The sequence below is a fragment of the Taudactylus pleione genome, unplaced genomic scaffold (genome assembly GCF_031769625.1).
Source record: "Taudactylus pleione unplaced genomic scaffold, aTauple2 ptg000398l, whole genome shotgun sequence".
Taxonomy (NCBI): domain Eukaryota; kingdom Metazoa; phylum Chordata; class Amphibia; order Anura; family Myobatrachidae; genus Taudactylus; species Taudactylus pleione.
Window position 1 is genome coordinate 2,459,108 of NW_028284800.1, and position 20,171 is coordinate 2,479,278.

Sequence of the window (20,171 nt, forward strand, 5' to 3'; positions counted from 1 at the left end):
CCTACATGGTAAAAAGAACTAGGTATTATACTGAACACCTTTGGAGGTGGCCGGAACCAGGCCTAATAATGGAGCTATAGAAACAAATGCAGTTGTGTTTGTGTACATCTGTGCATGCACAATATACAGCCCACCTAACCTCAAGCCTCAGGTAAAGTGGTTGCACAGCTGGTCACCTAAGGTTACTAGACTGGTTGGTCATGTTTAGCTGACCGTCTTCAGAATGGGGGTTTTTAAACAGGAATCTGATATACAAGAGGCTCATATGTACCTTGTCCCCAGTAATAATTCTGGGAAAGCAAGTGTTATCTATTTCCTGAAAGGATGGTATCCCATGGCCTGTGAGACTTTACAATCTAGCTCAAGGACACTAATAAAGACAAAATGACACTAAACTGGGAAAGTGGACTTGAATAATTGCAGTACAGGTAAGGAAGAGGAAGGTGTAGCAATAGCATTATAGAGTAAGTAGGGTGATATTATAAGACACAAATAACATGGGATGTTGGGGGCTTTGTGATTACAAAATTATTGCTAAAGAGAGGGAAAGGGAAGTTGGGGCTGTTTAGCATTAACAGATTAACTAATACCATTGTGGATCAGAGGACTGTAAAGAGCAGACACAAGATAAAACATGGTAAGGAGCTAAAGCAAATACGGGGAAGTGAGTCATGCGCTATTTGTACATATATCTACTGTATACTCTACATATATCTACTGTATACTCTACATATATCTACTGCATAGTAGTACACTTCACTTTTCAATCATATGCATTCATATGAATTCCAGACAATTCATATGAATTAACACCAATGCCCCCTTTAGAGTGAAAATGTAAACAAATTATATATAAATAAATGTATATATATATATATATATATATATATATATATTTATATATATATATATATATATATATATATATGTATATATCTCCTTGTAACACCTGTTCTTCCTTTAGGTAACATACTTTATATATTTTGATGTCCGGTGCATATGTCCACTACGGTGGTAGGTACTGAACTTACATCTATATTGTATATATGTATATGTAATATGCAGAAGATATATATATATATATATATATATATATAAGGCAGCACAGACGGTGTAATGGTTAGCGTTACTGCCTCACAGCAATGAGGTCATGGGTTCAATTCCCACCATGACCTTAACTGTGTGGAGTTTGTATATTCTCCCTGTGCTTGCGTGGGTTTCCTCCGGGTACTCCGGTTTCCTCCCACACTCCATAAATATACTGGTAGGTTAATTGGCTACCCTCAAAATTGACCATAAGTGTGTGTGTATGTGTGTGAGCATGTGTTAGGGAATATAGATTGTAAGCTCCACTGGGGCAGGGACAGATGTGAATGGCCAAATATTCTCTCTGTAAAGCGCTGCGGAATATGTGTGCGCTATATAAATAACTGGTAATAAATAAATAAATAAATAATATATTTATATATTGCTTTAAAAAATAATATAATAATGTATTCACCTAATATACATAAATGAAGATGACTTGTGAATATTCTGCATTGAATGGCTATAATACATCTGAATACAGTAGTGTGACTAGACTCCCCCCATGTCACAGGCAGTGTGTACTGGGGGTGTGTGGGGAGGGTCGCTGTTACACAGGGGGCGGCTGGCTAGGGCTGGGGGAGGGGGAGGAATACATAAGGTGGCAGGGGGTTGATGCGCTGTCACTAGCTGCCGGAGGTGCACATAGAAGGAGAGCAGGAAGCGGAGGACATAGTATATACAGAAGGAGGAGGGAGGGGGCCGGCTGTCTGGCTCCCTGTCACTGCCTGCGTCACCGGCACAGGAGTTTTCCACTGACGAAAAAGGCTGTGCTGCTGCCGAGAGGAGTCAGAGCAGGAGGCGCTGCACAGGCACTCGCTGCTCTCCGGACTATGCGCGCTGCACTCACCCGCTACACCCAGCGCCCAGCATAGGATCTGCCTGCCGCAGCAGCACGGGCAAGGTAAGCGCTGCCAGGGGAAGGTGAGCCGTGCCAGGGTACGGAGGGCGCTGCCAGGGGCAGGGATGACATTACAGTCTTAAGTGAAGGGTGCAGTGGTAAGGGGAATACGGGGAGGGGGCATTTCCAATAGAGAGGGGGATCTGAAGCAGGGGATGGGTTGATCGTTCCCCCTCGGTTTGTTGAGTGAATGAGACTATTCCACAGCTTTACCCGTATTCGCTTGTTACAGATTATTGTTACTTTGTATCTAGCAGCCGGTGTGCATCAGTGCATCAGTGGGGTCTGCTGAGTGGGCAAAGCGCGTCCTCTAGTGGTAGTGCCTGGCAATTGCACTCTGAGCAGAGTCTCCCCGTTTTTTTCCAGCACTGTCTCGTATAACCCAGCTGACAATTTGCACTTCGGAGTGACAGTCTGTTGGTATTTTAATTTTTTTTGGTTCTTAATATGTGATTCAACTTTGTGTTGTGATCGGCATCTGCCATGAATCTTGTGTTACTTGCTGCATCATATAGAGTTGTTTATAAATGCCAGACCTAGTGACTATTTTGTAGTGAGTCTGTGTGCCGATAAGTTGCTGTTGCTTGTCCCAGGAGATAGTGAGCGTTGGCTAGACCGGAGAGATCTGCTAATCAACAGACAGTCACTGCACACATGTGCCCAGCATCTCAGCCAGGGCATTGCCAATGGGACTGGCTCCAGGACTAAATACACTGTCAGTATTTGGGGCCCAGATCCCACTGCCTGGTACTGGGGGCAGACACACAGACGTCATTTCTAGTCTTGTAGAGTTTTTGGCGGACTGCTGCGCTAGGGGGAGGGTGTCCTGTGACGTAGTCAGGAGTAATTACATCACCATACTCGTCTTTGGGAAATCATGACATGTGATGAGTCAAAACTGAGGTATGCTGGAAGTGACCTCACCATTCTGTGGAATTTTAAAACTTTTTTTTTTTTTTCTTTTATATAACTTTTTTTTTTCTTTTATATAACTTTTTTTTGTTTCAGCTCTTATTCGCTGTTTGATTTTTAGATTAAATGTAATGAATTGGTCATGTTTTTAACAAATGCTAATATTATCATTTACATTAATAGTGCAACTGTAGAAGAATAATGGATGTTGATTGGGCAGCCTCCTAGCACTGTGCGATAATGATGTGGTTTAAGCTGGGAATGTCTGCAGCACACATAGCCCCAGGGCAACTAGCCCACTCATGACATATGCCAATCATAAGGTCATGTATTGTATGCTTTGTGCTACACATCTATAATATAGAGGATTAGCCATCCCTTTATGGTAAACTTCCACTTTCTGTGCATTCGTACATCGTATTAATTTATTCAGTCCAAATGTAAATTGCTTTCTTCTCCCCCTACATCCTCTGTGTGGCTGAAATTGTGTCATACTAACTTAAATATTCTAAGTTTTTGACGAGGCCTGTTAATTGGTTGTATAGAACTCTTTAAACAAACTTGTTTTAAAATGATGGTCATCTGTTTATTTGGTATGTATCAGAGCGTTTTTTGGTGGATATTATGAGCTTAATGCACACGTCTGCAAGGCATGCAGTTTGTTCTTCCCACCCCCCTCCCTCTTCTGATTGGTCCCCCCCCTTCTCTAAAGTATATTCCGTGGGAAAACAATACATTCATTTCTGAGTGGCTTTATTGTGTGCTGGAACTCAATAGGATAAGCTGTAATTCACAGGTGCTATATGGAATGATGGACCTTGTACTATCACTGGGGTGTTATATATATATATATATATATGTATGTGTCCCTGTAGTAGGCTTTTGCTTATGTAATGTCACTGTAGCTTTTCCTGTCCCCCCAGCCAAGCTCAGGGCCTTTAAGGCTGCTTTGTGGGGTTGCGATTAATACTATGGACTTCATTCAGTCTGACTACTTTGTCATCCAAACTTGGGATATATTGTATCAAGTCTGATGTTAATGGTCTTGATTACTGTATTTGGATGGTGAGTCATAACTCTTTTGTCATGTAAATGTGAAGTTTGAATATTATTTTTTTTTGGTTGCCTCATGCATGGAGCTACATAGCAAATACACGCTAATAATGCTGATGACCATAATATTAATATGATGCATGCTCTTTCTTACAGGCATAATGGACTGTTAACTTCCCATACCAGTTATTCTAACAAATATCCAAATTTTAATGAGTATCTGGTTAATCATATGAGTACAGCATCCTCTGTTATGTGACTAGGAGCCGTATTCAATTTGATTCGCACCCGAGATACTTTTTCGACTCCCGGACTTTCCGTCTACTTTGCCTGTTTTGCATGCGGAAAAGTACTGCGCACGTGCCCGCGTATCCCCGTATTCAATTTGAAAGTGGGCGAAAACGGGACCCGGCGAAACTGAAACAAGCTGGAAGTCCTGTCAGGCTAATTTACCCAAATCTGACACCCCCGAAAGATGCTCTAACATGGGGGATAGCTATGGTTACCCCCGATTTGGCTTGCTGAAGGTATTTGGTGTTTTTAAACGGGCTAAATAGCGTTTTTGTACAAATGGTGCAGAATAGTATTCAGGAGTTTTTTTGCAGAAAATAACTTATCCCATCAAATTTGGGGTACTTGAAAATGGGGGCCAGCATATTTTAAAGTTGCTAAAGTTAAGTTTTAAAAATCGTGAAAAATCCACCTGCTGCAAGCACCTACAATGAAAAAAAACACATGGGGCATACTTGGGGACACCCCCAGAGTCTAGTTCGCTAGTTTTTAACTTTGTCCCCCAACATTTTTTCTTTTCGCCCCCAAAATGAAAGTGATTTTTTTGGGGTGTTCAGTGTGTTTTTTTTTTTTCAAATTGATGCAGTTTACCTTTGGGGGACTGTCTGAAGGCTGCACGGGGGCTCCCGCAACATTGCACCCCAAAACCCCAATTCTGCCCTTTTTCCCGCCTGCTATTCAAGGGCGAAACTTTTTTGCCTATTATATTGCATTGACTTTCTGCCTAGGCGGAAAGTCTTTCAAATTAAATACGGCGACACTTTTCTGCTTGGCGAAATTACGTCATCGGCTAAAAAGTTTCGCCGATGACGTAATTTCGCCAAGCAGAAAAGTGCATTCCGGTTTTTCGCTCCGGGCTTGATTTGTTTTCTAGAATCTCATATTGCACATTCCATAGTAGTTTGGATTTATCTATTTTTCGGTAAATGCTGCCATTGTTCATATCTTGTGTTTTCATCCGAGTTGGAAGCGCAAACATCTGGCTGAGAACAAATAAATTATTTTTTTTTAATAATATATATATATATATATGTCCCTGTTTTTGTTGACAAGCCTGTACTCTGGATGTCTCTTATATTTGCTATGCTACAAAACTTGGCATTTGATGATCTGGGAATATGCCTGAACGAAGTAACCCGGAGCCAGCTGTCGTGTAACAGGCTGATCCCGTTCTACCACCTTTTATCATCCTACCCCTGTATTTGCATCTGAATGATTCCATGACTGCAGCCTTGCAATGGCCACACGTGTCTTTTTCGATCTCTGTAGACAGGTGCGTTTCACAAAGAGAACTTAGTCTACATAAACTCCTACTCATCTCCTGAGGGTAAAAGCCAGTTATAATAATAACGTCTTTGAATGCTTCTAATACTTTTTTTTTTTTTTTTTTTCCTATCTGCTCATAGTTGAGATTCCTCTATATATGGAACACATTAAAAGGACTGGTAGGAACAAGGGAGTGGAATAATACATTCCCTGCTTTACAACTTGCTCACACCTATTAGGAAAATATCTCTGGCACAGCAATGTGCTTTGGAGGGGGTCCCTGAGAATGGTCCTCTTAAGGAACTGTTTTGCTTGGTATGGATGCTGTTCTTTCACTTATTGATTACTGGTACGATGTGATACTCTATAACAGTGTGTCATTTCTCATATCAACCCAGAGAGATTTGATTTAAATCCTAAGTGTACAGTAGGGACTAGCTTGTCCCTACGAACTTGGGACACCTATAGAATCCAAAGCATGACCTATTTTCCTGTCCACTGTCCCTCATTTAAGCATCACATTTCAAAATAGTGTTTCAGAAGTAATTAAGATGTGACTCCCAGCTGTAGTGGAACTACAAGTCCCATTGTGTCCTGCCAGATATAAATCTCCCAGACTGTACAAGAGTCAGTTGTCCTAACCCGTGTATGTGTGTATATTTTACTAAAGCACTTTTATTATGGTTTGGTTGTTTTTGTTATTAATTTTACTTTGACACAGTTTCTTTATATTAGGAGAGAAAAATACATGTTTGCTTCAGAGCTGTCGCTTAAGTTACTGGCATTATGTTTTTGTGACTGTACCTTTTTTTATTTTAAAGCCTTCTGCTTGGTGGGGAGCCGTTGGTGCCAGACAAGAGTTCCTGCGGTTTTGGTCCATCGACTCTTGTACTTGTTCAGAAAGCTGTTTTTAGTAAAATAGATGAGTAAGGTGGCTGAGCCAAGAACAGAATGTCTTTTTTGGCAATGGCAAGTGAGGCAGATTATTTTTTTAATAACCTGAAATAAAATAAAGTTAAATAGTCCTCCTTGTATGTAGCAGAATGTTGGATTTAACGCACACTGAATAAAGAAAATAGTTTTTTTTTTTTTTCCTGCATTGCTATTTCAAGAATAACTGTTGTGATCCTGCCTTGCTAATCTAGTATGGAAATGTGTGTGTGTGTGTGTGTGTGTGTGTGTGTGTGTGTGTGTGTGTGTGTGTGTGTGTGTGTGTAATAAATATTATTTAGCTATTGATCTTTGCATGAAGACATAAAGTTCTGTGTATGTGTCTATAACATACATGAAATGCTTTTTGCCCCTGTGTGACCCATGATGAGTAACATCGTAGCAACAGTGGATTAAATTAGTTCTAAGTTTAGATAATTACATCCTTTTTATATTGCACTTGAAGTTTAAAATCTGCCGGTTGTCTGCAGAAAGTGGAGGCAGCCATTTCATAGGCTGTCCATATACACACTAGCATTAAGTCCATCACTTCCTTGGGAGCTATTAAGGCATAGGGTGTGAAGTGCCTCATACCTCAGTGAAGTCACTGGTTCGTCGATGACCTGAGTATTATTTCCGCCCATGAGAATAGCTTCCTCCATGCTTTGGTACTTGTTTTTGGGATTCTATAAAAATGTATTTGGCTGCTAGATTTATAAAGCCAGTATACTGTTTTTGTTTTACTGATGGTCAAAACCTAAAATGCTGTGGAAAATTTAACAGAAGTGTAAAATAGCATTTACCTTGCAGGTTTTTATTTTGTTTTACCTCTGTCATAGGCTGAAATTGATGTTACTTTAGGTTCCAATGTCCTCAAATGACCCTTTCACACAAGCTCTAGTGACATTTCAGCCACCGGCCCCGGCTGACATTCTAGTACTGCCTATACTTTGCACCAGCCCTGCTTCATAGTGTGTCCTTACTAGTGCAGTGTAGAGCCACTTCATAAAACATCTGGCAGCAATTTACTATACATAATTCAGTGGGAAACAATTGCAGAACAGCATCAGAAACCCATACCACTCTTATTATGTGTTTGGGGAATTTGATGGGTTAGCTGCAATGACCTTATTAGTTTAGGGTGAAGTTGTGTTTATTTTTGTTTATATCCCTTTTTTTTGTATTCCCTCTACCACCTCTTCCTATTGCAACATTCTCGTTATTACAGATAACTGAAGGAAAAAAACATATAAAAAGAGTTCTTGCAATTTTTTTTTATGATATAATTTACATTGCAATATTAAAAACATCACTATACAATAGGTGATGAACAGCATAGAGAATACAAGTGTGTGTGTGTGATTGGCCTGATTTATAGATCAGTTGTGTGCAGCTGACCATAGACCAGGATGGTTTGGCCACTGTTGGACCAGCTGTCCGTGACTCTTGCCTGCCTATACAACTAGGATAGAGGAATGCTGTGCTGTGATTTGCATTCTGAGAGCACTGGCCACCCTGAAAGCTCATTGTGTTTTGTATTGAAGAGGTTCGAAGTGTCTGACAAGCTGCGAGATAGTGCCACTAAGTACCGTTAAAGCAAATCTATGCAAACAGTAGTTCAGATGAGTATTTAGATAGGATGGAGTTCATATGAAATTGTTGTAAACAATTTTATAGGTCCTTAACATTGTGATTTACAGGGGGAGCCAGTGCACAGATTGCAGAGGTGTGTGTTGTTGCAGAGTATAATGTATATATTGCTTTGCTGTAATGTTTAGCTTTTTGTTTACAAACATTTGACTTGGCAGTCAGCCAGTAACCTTTGACTTGCTGCGGTGTATCCATGTACAGTTCCCTGTAGGCTAGTTTTATGGGGCCTGTTACATACTGTAATGCTGGTCTTTATGCAGTGATGTCTCCCTTCAGTAGTTGCAGTAAGGTAACCTGATCTAGAAATTGAAGTGTATGAACTCTTGAACTTTAGCCTATGTATATGCAAGGTTTGATCAGAGCATGGTGTACCTGTTTACATATTTATTGTTGCTGAGTGAGGGTTTTATTGTTGCACATTTATTTTCTAGCAAGTTTTGATAATTGGAAATGTATGCAAACCATCATAGTATGAATATCTGTGTCTTTTTATTCTTTTATTCTCTAATAAGATAGAGGATGCTTTTATATTTGCTGCAAGAGGAAATTGTCATGAGACTTTCAAAGTAATAGAGTAGCAGAAACGGCAATACCAGGCTTTGCACCTGGATAGGTAACGCTGTGCTTTAGATGGCCTATATATTGTTTTCAAGCATTCATATAATAATGAAACCTGTTGCATGAGCCAGACTGCAGAATTAATCGCAAGCTCTATAATGTACTGTTTGAACGAGGAAAAGTTTATCACATGGCGCTCTGAACCGGTGTACGCATGCTGTACATTAAATGAGACACCAGGGCAATGGCTCAAGTCTCGCTTAGAACAGTTGTAAATAATTAACCAGCTTACTGCTTTCGTGCTCTGCAAATACAGCACTAATTCAGCTTTAATCGCCTGCCCAGTCCATTTAGTGAGGTTAAAGTTTCCGTTTGCTGATGCGGTTATTTGCTACCCCTGATATTAGCACAAAATATTGTGCTGAACGTTGGTCAGAATTGGAACAGGGTTGATTACCTCTGGGGAAAAATGCTGTACACTTGCTTAGGAGGCTGTGCCCTCTGGTAGTTATGTCTGTTCTGCACAAAGAAATTAGTCCAAGGCTGTTTGGAAAAATGTACAAAGTACTTAACCTCTGATTTCTGCGACATTCCTTGGAACATGTTCATTGACCTGTGTGTATAAGTGCATGTCAGCACTATAAAGAGAGACGCTGTAAAAAGGTTACTGGCTTCAGCTCACTTGCTGGAAATTGCATTGCAGTGACCTGTTTTATGTGTCTGATTCTACTATACCTGGCTTTACCTGCTCTGATAACATAGCTGCTAGTTAAGTAACTGTATGGAGAAGCTAGGATTGGATGATACCATACTTAGCAGCATGTGAATGACATACCCCATGAAGGTAGTGTAGTAAGCCCTCTCCGTCACTGCACGCCGTAGATTCTGATGTCAGCATGGCTTGCTTGTAAAGCATGTCCTTTGGCTCTTTCCCATCGCAGGTCCTAGGCTGATGGGTCTATCGATTAAACAGGCAGACTACTGAGTCACTCTGAGTCATCCTTCCAAATAATGACTTGGCTGTGATGTCTGTTTGTGTTTTGTTTTTCCCTGCCTACATACAGCTAATATTAGACTGATGCCTTGTACGTGTGTGATGAATCGTGATCAAGCACAGGGCTTCTATTCACCGTCTGCAACATATTCACCCTTTAATGAAGCTTTCATTGGCAAATGGAAGTGGGTGTTGGAATTTTTATCTTTTATTTTGAACCTGCATTTGTACATAGTTACAATATTTCTCCAGCTTTCTGTAGCCATACATCCATGCAGGTATTCATGTTTTATTCATCTAAAGCAGCTTAATGTTAGTTTGGTGTGGCACCAGTGGGGTTAACTGTACGTCTGTGTGAACAGGAGACCTCTGGTTAGAACAGCAAAATGTGCTGGTATTTAGCCTATGTTTATTGACCTATCTGGAGGCTGAAATCCAGGAGAAATATTTTTTTTTTTTTTAGCATTTGATAAGCTCCTATGCCATGCCTGTATTTTCCCAGGGAAGGTACAACATGCAAATCACGCCTGCAGTATTCCCTGAGGAGTTCTCCTATACGAGTCCTTCCTCCTCTCTGTAGATGAGCTCACTCTAGCTGAAGGGGATGTAACAGGGAGGCGTTGCTACACCATTCTAGCCCAGCAGAGGTTATCTATGATAAAAAAAAAGCAATACAGGTTGTTAGGTTTACAAGTATGTGAAAATAAATAAATAGTTAACCATTTCGGTCTTTGCTCTTTTTTTTTTTTCTTCAGGTCGGTGACCTCTTCACATCAGCCATGAGTGGGTTACTAAAGCGCAAGTATGAAGCACTGGAGGATGAAGCCACATACTCCTCTTCTTCGTCATCCCCTTCTTCATCTGCCACCTCTTCCGGAGGGGAATCCGATGATGAATTCGGCTACAGCCCCAGGCCACTTATGAAGGATTTCACCCGTAAGTAACATTAGTCATGTAACCCGCCCTTCCATCTACCTCCTCAACTTCTACAAGTTCTGAAACACTAGATATTAAACTGTACCCCGTGCATGTCTCTGGTAATCCAGTCCTATATATTGTAGTCCTGCTAAAAGGCATACAGAGCAAACCGATTCTAGCCAGTCTTTTCCTCTTGTAACCGCCAGATAGCATCCCAGCTGTTGTGCTGTATCACAGTAAACTGGTCTTTAAACAATCTGCATAGTTTCCGTTGCTGCAGCAGTAAAGATGTCAAGTCTACACCACCTGAGTAAACACTCTGAGAAGTTTTCCCTTTAGCTTGAAGTATTGTATCATATATAATCGGCGGCTGCACCAGTAATGTCCGATGCCTTCTTTACTCTTAAAGTATAACATCACAAAGTTTTGTATTTTCCAATGGTCACCTTGGAAAGCTAGAATGGCACAAAATAGTCTGTTTAAATATTACACGTGTGTGTGTGTGTGGGCTTTGATCCTGTTTCCTTCTGTTTCACAACCTTTTTAAATAGCACTGCATGGGCATGTGCTATAATATTTTACTTGTGCATACAAGAAAAAGTGGTATGCTATCTCTGCAATACAATTTTGTATAATGGACCATTTATTTCCCATTCACCCATTGGTACTTGTGAAAGGCAATCCAGTAGTTCATCTATTAGCCAAAGCAGATGTAATGAAAGTCCTGGCTCTGTTTACAGAAGTTGGGTACGGGATACTGATTGTCAGAATCCTGGCTCCAGCATCCTGACAGGGTTAGGATACCGACACCTGTCTGTAAGCATCCTAACCCTCCCTCCCTGCAGCCTAACCCTCACCCTAGTGCTTAACCCCAATACTTATTATCAGGATGCTGGTCCTGGGGTTTTGTCTGGCGTTGAGTGCCGACAGCCGGGAAATAAGCTACATCCCATTTACAGCTGTCATTTTGACTTTAAGCCATTACTAGGGATATGTAACTAAACTATTTCTCTATCTTTTGTTTCGTATGCAGCCACATCCATTCTCAAGAAGGCTAAGCGTGTGAAGAAGAATAAAGTTGAGTTTGATGGAGTAATGGTATTCTACTTCCAACGATGCCAAGGTTTCACAAGCGTGCCAAGTAGGGGCGGATGCACGCTGGGAATGCGGCGGAAACACAGCTACAGCCATCAGTACACCATGGAAGAGTTTTCCAGGGAACAATTGAACCGACGGAGGGAAAAATTAAAGGAACGATTAAAGGAACAGAAGCTTGTGGCTTTAAAGAATATGGTAAGTTTTACACCACTATTTCTATCACTATGGAGCTTATTTGGGTGTTGTATAAAAAATTGACCGTGTCTGTTATAGGCGGTCAATAGGTTGACAGCAGATGGTTGACTAGGTCAAAAAGTCAATGCACATTGGCAACAGAAAACCCTCCCCCTGGTGCCTAACACTAACCATACCCTTCCACAGCCTAACCCCCCTTCAAGACCCTAAACCTAACCTTAAAAATCATGAAAAACTATGTGTTGAACTTTTCTGTTGCCCACTTGACCCTGTCGACATATTGACTGTCTTCTCCAGATCCAGCTTATTTAATACCACTCTGCATTGTGCTGTAAAACTAAATATATAATTAGACGAGCTATAATTTGCCTTTACAAACAGGCAAAATAACCTGGTTTTGCCTTTAAAAAAAAAAAAATCTCTGCTTGAAATCCCACTGAAAAAAATAGATGAAAATTTGTACCCAAACATGTTGGTGCTATATACATTTTAGTAACTGTACCTGTCTTTTAGATATGGCTTTGCGTCCAGCTAGTATGTAATCCATATTTGTTTTTATGTTTCTCTGCAGTTTACTAAGAATGGTACAGTCGAGTCGGAAAAGGCCAATAACCTCAGTATAGACGACATCTGTGATGAAGATATTGACTTGAACAACGCAGAAATTGATGATGGTTTCAGTCCTCGGATGTACCCACCCAAGAAACGTCGGGCCTTGCTGAAGCGAGAAGGTGTAAAAAAGATCGACAAAGCTGAAAAACAAGAGCTTAACGAAATCCGAAAATCAAGACAAGACTGTGGGTGTGATTGCCAGGACTTCTGTGAACCAGAGACGTGCAGTTGCCACTTGGCAGGAATCAAATGTCAGGTTAGTGTGAACTATTCGTATTGTATACAAAGTCTTTTGAGAGGGAGACCACTTTTTAAACTTTTGTATATGTAGCTGCTTTTTTATTTTTCTACTACTTTTGTTTTTCAAGTGCCTTTTTATATCTAGGCAGAATAGTTCATTTTTGTTGCTGTTGCCCCTTGAATACAATACAGAGAAGCTTTGCTCTCAACATTGGATAAAGCTTTGCTTGCAAAGACATTTTGTGCTACTCAGACTCAACCTAAACACCATGCTCTGATATAAGGGTTTCTTGGTATAAAAACAAAATACAGGAAGAGATACCCTATTCAAAGTAATACTGTAATTTGATAATGTGAGATGTCCACCAGGTTGTGTTTACAAGAAAACAAAAAATGGAAAGAGATTGAATTTGTATAGAAGGACTTTATCTTGCTAATTGTGCAACCTTCTTGAAACCTTCAGTAACGTAGTATTTCTGTCCTATTTCAGAGAGATCATTCAAATTTCCCATGTGGATGTTCCAAGGATGGTTGTGGAAACCGTAATGGTAGAGTTGAATTCAATTCTTCACGCGTGCAAACCCATTTTATCCATACTGTTATGAAACTTGAGCTGGAGGAGAAGAGTGAAAGTAATGAACGGAATGAACTGTCTGAAATGGCTTGCAGTGAAAGACTGGATCCTTTCAGGAGCTCATCCGTCGAGGCCAATGAAAATGAAGAAAGGACCGTTCCCACCACAACATGCTCTACCACTGCATCCTACCATTTCAACATGGATTTGGAGCCAGCCAGCGAGAACAGCTGCAGCAGTGACACAACAGATAGCTCGGCCTCCTCCACTCAGAGTGAAACCTCTGAAGGGCCATATGAACATTCTCCTTCATCTGACAAATCCCAGTCAGATTTTGAGGAAGATTATCTTGCTAGAATTCTTCATTTCAGTGACTCTGAGTATGACGATAACAGCAGTGACTGTCAGGATAACTTGAGTTTCTTTCCAACTACAGACTTTTTCTGTGACAAGGTTTACGAGTCTTTTTTCAGGTCGGAAAAATCTGCTAGTGGATTGTACTCAAATTCTTTATCGAACATTTCAAAATGTGTGGATGAAAATGCAAACCAAGACGCAGATTGCTTTTCCGACCATGGAGTATCTGTGGCCATCTCTACTGATTCTACTGTGACGCAAGGAGAGCCACTCTTAAAAAACTATATGGATATCAGCTTGTCCTCTGAGCCATTTGATCTACCAGATGAATCCGATTACAATTTTGGACCTCTTTACAATTCATTGAATGACTATGACAATTTGTGCTCTCAGCAGTGTCTGCTAACTCTCCTCCCTGGATTTTCCCCGGCAGCAGACACCACTACAAACTTCTTAGAGTCCTTAATCAGTTCTTCAGATTCCTGTGGTGACAATCAATATTTAGAAGATGCCTTAAAATCGCCATCTCCTTTTGAATCCCTTATAACATAAAAAAGTGAATCATTTATCCAAGCTATGGAAAATTTACAGAAATGTTACAACGTTGGGAAAAAAATGGAATGTTTCTATGTTTTTACATGGCTACCTATATTTTGATCTTTATATGGAAGGGGGGATTATTTTATTTTTTTGGGAAAACTGCCACAGCAGTCTGTTTACCATACGGTTTGAACAAAAATATTTTTATTTTTAATTTAATTTTTTTTCTAAAAGTTATTTGTACATAGACTGAAAATAATTATTATGTTTGTAGACCTGTGAAAACTATTCTTTTTATGAATGGGTATACAGATTCCCATATAAACTGTGTTCAATGCTTTTAAGAAAAAACTTTATTCATGAAATTACTGTAAAATTAAATATTTGCAAAAGTAGTGTGCACTACTTGGGTTTACAAAAAAAAATGGGGGGGGAAGGGAACCAACAAAACATACTAAATACAGAGCTGTTTATTTATTGCAAATTCCAGGAATAATTCTGAAGCTTGAACTAGCATGAGTTTTTATTTAAATTGGAAATACCTCAGATGTATTAGGAGTACAATCATATTTTTCCCCCATAATATATCTATTTATAGTTTTTTTTTATCTTTTTTTTTTTAATTCTAATTTCTGTATTATAAATTTAAATGTTCAGTTCCTCTTCTTTTTTTTTTTTTTTTTTTGTCCCCACTCCTACCCATTCCCCCCCCTCCCCACTGTGCAATATACGAGCAGCAGTCTCAATTTATCCATTATGCCACTGGTAATACTAACAAGCACAAAGGTGTTGGAAGACGTGTTTCCAGCATTTTCACTTTTGTGAAATACCTATTTTGCTAAATTATACTTTTGTGCTTCATTTACAAGCCGTACAACTTTATTTCCTTTTTTTTTGTTTGTTTTTTTTTTTTGTTTTTTTTTTTTGTTCAGTTATTTAATCTTGTTTTGAATAACTTATTTGATGTATTTAGGGATTTGACCATAAGCCGTTGATTGGATGTCCGAATTAGGAATGCAGTCAAGTTAGCATGGTACAGAACTGTTGCAATATTAAAACCTATGTCGAGCCAGAACAGCATTGGCAAAGAAAAAACTATTTCCGTCTGCTTTCTTCAAGATCTTGGACGGATTAATTTTATTTTCTCCAGTAATATATGATCCAAGATATATGTATTGCAAAATAGATTATTTATTGCTTTAAGTCCTTTAAAATACAGTGACTTATGTAATGGATTTCTTTTCTACGGTCCACTTGTATTTAAATTAAATTCTACAATATTTAAGCTTTAAAACTGAATGCAGATATTTAAGTAATACATGTTTTTTATGTACATTTATGGCATCTTTAAGATGAAATGTCTTCTATATATATATTTTTTTTTTATTATTATTATAATGTATTATAAAATTTTTGAATTTATTTCAAAGCCAGAGACCAATAACCATTGTATAGTGACATTTTTGCTGCTCTATCAAAAGGTTACCCGCCATTGGAGAAAAGTATCAAATGGCGTTTCTAAAAACAAGTCTATTACTGTGACCGTCCAGTACTTTAAATTAACCAGGTTATAAACTATTTATGAAAATTACTATCCATTTTGGACTGAATTGGCTACTGTGAAAAAATAATGTTCCTGCTGACAGGACATTTGGTGACATCCCGCTTGATAATGCAGCTATATTCATCTTGAGGTGTATTTTAAGGAACTATCTGCTTCTAGCTGGATTTCCTGATTTGTCAGAGCTCAGAAATCCTTTGTTGGTTGGATACGACATTAAAAGCATTGTACTATTCAGGCACTGAATGGGTGGAAGTGAATCTCTTGTTATAGTTGGATTTCATTAAATGTTTACACGTGTTACAAGGAGCCATTCTTCGCTTTTCTGTTATGGCCAGAGTTGGTAATGCAGTGCTGAGACGATGGCCCTTGTAATCTATCCTATGGCATAAGCTCTGGTCCAAAGGTATACAATGCAGATAAGGTTTATTTAATAAATGGGGATTAAATGTGCCATAACCCATATCGCCCTTTTTTTCAGTAATAAAAGCTATTGATCACTTGTTATTGGCTATGGCACATTTTGTTTGGTCCTTGATGTTATTATATAAGCCTTAAAGTATTATTTTGGTGCAATGTATTCTGAACTAGTATCTAGAAGCGATCCTCATTCTAGCTATACACACAAGTGCCTTCACCAGCTCCACTACTTCTGTGTGCCGGTGTTTGTTTTTTGTAACTACATATCTTCAATGTGTAGAACATATTAGTGTACTTCATCTGTTCAGTACAGCAATATTACTTTGCTTTGTTTTTTTTGTTTTTTTACAAGGAATATACCAGCCAGGTGGCTTCAGATGGACCAGGATCCTTGCAGCGATCACATATTAGCTATATCCGTTTCTGGTAACTTACTGTCTGATGATGATTTAAGTATTGACAGGGTTGGAGACTGAATTGGCACTTGAAATAGCAATTAAATTATCATAAATATTGCAAAACAAAGTTCATATCCAGGGCAAATTATACTAAATATTTTTAGCAATTCTGTTTGTTTTTTTTGTTTTTTTTAATTTATTTTATTTTTTGTCTTTCAAGTAAGAATGTGGACAGGTGGATGTAAAGAGTAGAAGGGAGTGGCGGCATCATTCAAATGTTATACTAGTTCATAAGCAACTTATAATACTATATTGCTTTTAAAGTATATTTGGCAAAGAAAAGCGTAAAAGCACCAAATTGCAACTCTAGAGACTGACCTGACCGTGAGAATATTCATCCCAGAATGGTAGAGGGAATAGAAACTCAGGTGGGGGGATGGGATGGGAGATATTCATAATAAGGAAGGAAGTTTCATTCTCCATTATATATGAAACAAGATTTAAGAGAGGCAGTTAACTGGGTGCCAATGTATTAATTCAGTTTCCACAATGACCATAGAATTTCACTATCTGAAGCCATGCTATGCATATACCCAATGTTAAAAAATAAAGAACACCACAGAGGGTGAAGCAGTTTTGTGAACTGAACCAGTATACACAGAAAGGAAGCTATTGATTCACTAGTTCATAGGCTGGTTTCAGCAATGCTAGTTTTATAGGGTTCAGTACACAAAATGGCTGCCGTTCTGATGCTCCCAGTGTCTCAACAAGGTATTGTTACAAAATATGTTGTCAACTACTATGCCAAATTGAAAGGTGAACTATTCTGTCTGTTAAAGAAAAGCTACAGCAGGCATCACTTGCCATACTTTAGTGTGTATCCATCTGCATCCAATGTCTCTAAGCATTTCAAGTGTTAAACATTCCTGCTAAACTTACAGACTTTCTAAATGTGTTCCAGTATTTAGCCAGACTGGTCCTAACAGCATATTACAAACTGAAATACAAAGAAATGAATTTGCTTTGCGAGTTTTGTCTTTAAAATGCTGGCAATAATGATCTGGTACTCTTATGTATTTATTGGCACTAATAACATTTTGTTACAACATTCCTGGGTTACTTTGCATAACATATTTAATTTAAAGTAAATTAAATATTCTGCTTTCAAAACTGTTCATTTAATTTATTTGTTTGTGCCAAAAAAACAACCTTTTAAGATTGTATTTCTTTTTTGTGTAAGGATATCTCTTGTGTAATTGTCCTGGATATTTATTGACACTGCTTGTTGAACCTCTTTCACAATTGCTATACTTTGGCATTTCTTTGTAAATATTGTCTCTTCTGGATCTTTTTTTTTTTTTTGCAAAGAGAATATCTGCAAATGCTGTCTGTCATTTCATTAAAGCAATATGAAGAAAATATCCATTACACTTATTTAAAAAAATAAAAAAATTAAAAATAAAAACCTGTCTGACCTGACTTTTTTTTTTTTTTTTTTAAGAGTTTGCTATGTTATTTATATGATTTTATGCCATTATTTAATTTCCTAAATAGGGACTTTAAAAATCTATAGTTAAATACTTAAACAAATCTTAGTTACTGAATCTTCTAGCTCCAGTCTCCTGACCTTCAAATGTGGTGACTGGTAGATAACACTACTACTACAACATAGTTTAACATGCTGTCACTCATGTAAGCAAAAACCACCATCTGCTTTACAATCATATTGCCCCATTTACAAATTAAAGTTTTTTGTTTTTTTTAATGCTTCCAATAACTATTTAAGTGATTTACATTGATACAGGCCCGCACCAGTATTAGAGGTACCTATAATATTGATTATCCATTGACTAATGGTTCTATGTTCTAATATTTTTATTTTAACTATTTTTAAGTGGTTGTAATCAATTGTGCTTCCAAATCGCTGTAATAAAATGTAAACTTTAATGTGATAAGCAGGTGACTTTCAAAATATGTGGACGTTCATTCAAAATTAAATATTTTTATTACATTGTTTGACAAACCTATGTAGTTCACTTTTAGTTAATGTGATCTATAAAATAAGTTTCAGATGTGCTTCAACTCCTTCCACTAAATACACTGTGCAAGCTTATGCCGATGGCAAATCCTAAGGTATAATATGTATACAATGGTGTCCATATGACCTAAAATTATTGTATGAATTTTATAAATATTTGCTATAAATGAGATCAGCCAGATCTAACCTTTATGCAGTGAACAGATTTTTTTAAACCATTCCCTTTTTTTTTTTTTTGGAATTTTTGATTCAAAGTGCAATATCTCAAAATTTAACTATTATACATATTAAGTTATTTATGTATCGCACAAATATTCCATAGCTCTTTACAGAGAATATTTAGTGGAGCTTATGCTTTATGGGCCTGATTCAGAGGTTTACGCTAATGCAATTGCAACTGCGATCTCTTACAGATCACAATTGCGAAAATATGCAAATTACTTTTACGCCGACTGCTGCCGTCTCATATCCGTCCGACGAAATACAACAGCATAAAACTTGGGAACATCGGCACATAATTGGCAACCATTCAGCTAAGTCTGACCTGCCTCAAACACTGTCTCTCCTGACACGCTGAGAGCTCTCATGCTGCAAAGAAGATCGCAATGGCTAATTTATGCATGCCCATGAAACAAAGTTTAAACAAATGCCTGCATTTGCCTAGCCACACCCCTAAAACTCGCTCAATCTGCTTGCATATCTGTATCTGTGTAACTCTCTGAAGCAGGCCCTATGTTCCCCATCGCATGTATACACGCATATACTAGAATTATTTTATTTATTTTTCAAAGACTCCCATAAACCTACCTATATGTTTTTTGTTTTTTTTCAATTTTGGGAGGAAATTCACATAAACATGGGGGGATATCATACAAACTCTACACACATATCTAATAGTCTCCTCTTGGGAGTACTTTCAGCTCTTTTTTTATGATTTTATTTTACATTCACTAATTATAACCACAATTATAAGTTTATCAGTTGTTTACACAAAGTACTGAGATACGGTTTTGAATTAGCTATTCTGTATAGTTATGCGAAGATCAAAAAAAATGAATTAATATGATGGTTTGTTATAGGGTAATCAAAAAGCTAAACTTTAGCTATTGATTCATTGTTTCATTAGATGTGTGAAGTACCATATATGGCATCCATATCCATAGTGCGGCAGTAAGAAATCAAGTACAGCCAGGATGTATTAATAATCACACACAGGGACAGAGGCTCTTATAAAAGCCTGTCCCTGCGTCATATTAGATGTGTAAATCATAATGCAATAACATTGTGGAGAAACCAGGTTGATTTTGCCTATTACATGATTGCCCCTTTAAAACATCAGGCAGACTCACTGGGAACTTGCTGATGGCTGCCTCTCGTAGACACTTGCATATTCCCCCAGGTTTATGTTTAAGGGATTAATGATGGTGGAACATTTTTTTTGTTTTTCCAAATCGCATCATACTTCATACTTATACAACTAATACTGCTTTTACACCTAAATCCTGGGTCTGACCTGAGATTTGGAACACCGTTTCAAAACTGGTCAGACCCAGGACAGACCTTTTCTACTGCGGCGCTG

General features: G+C 38.3%; 1 protein-coding gene across 1 annotated transcript; it reads left to right on the forward strand.

Annotated features, from left to right (window-relative positions):
• Positions 1 to 1,801: 1,801 nt before the first annotated feature.
• On the forward strand, positions 1,802 to 17,987 carry CSRNP1 (cysteine and serine rich nuclear protein 1). Its single transcript, XM_088446430.1, has 5 exons — positions 1,802 to 1,990; positions 10,397 to 10,577; positions 11,593 to 11,852; positions 12,424 to 12,720; positions 13,195 to 17,987. The coding sequence occupies exons 2-5, from the start codon at positions 10,421 to 10,423 to the stop codon at positions 14,185 to 14,187; spliced, it is 1,707 nt and encodes a 568-aa protein (XP_088302556.1). The 5' UTR covers positions 1,802 to 1,990; positions 10,397 to 10,420; the 3' UTR covers positions 14,188 to 17,987.
• The last annotated feature ends 2,184 nt before the right edge of the window (positions 17,988 to 20,171 follow it).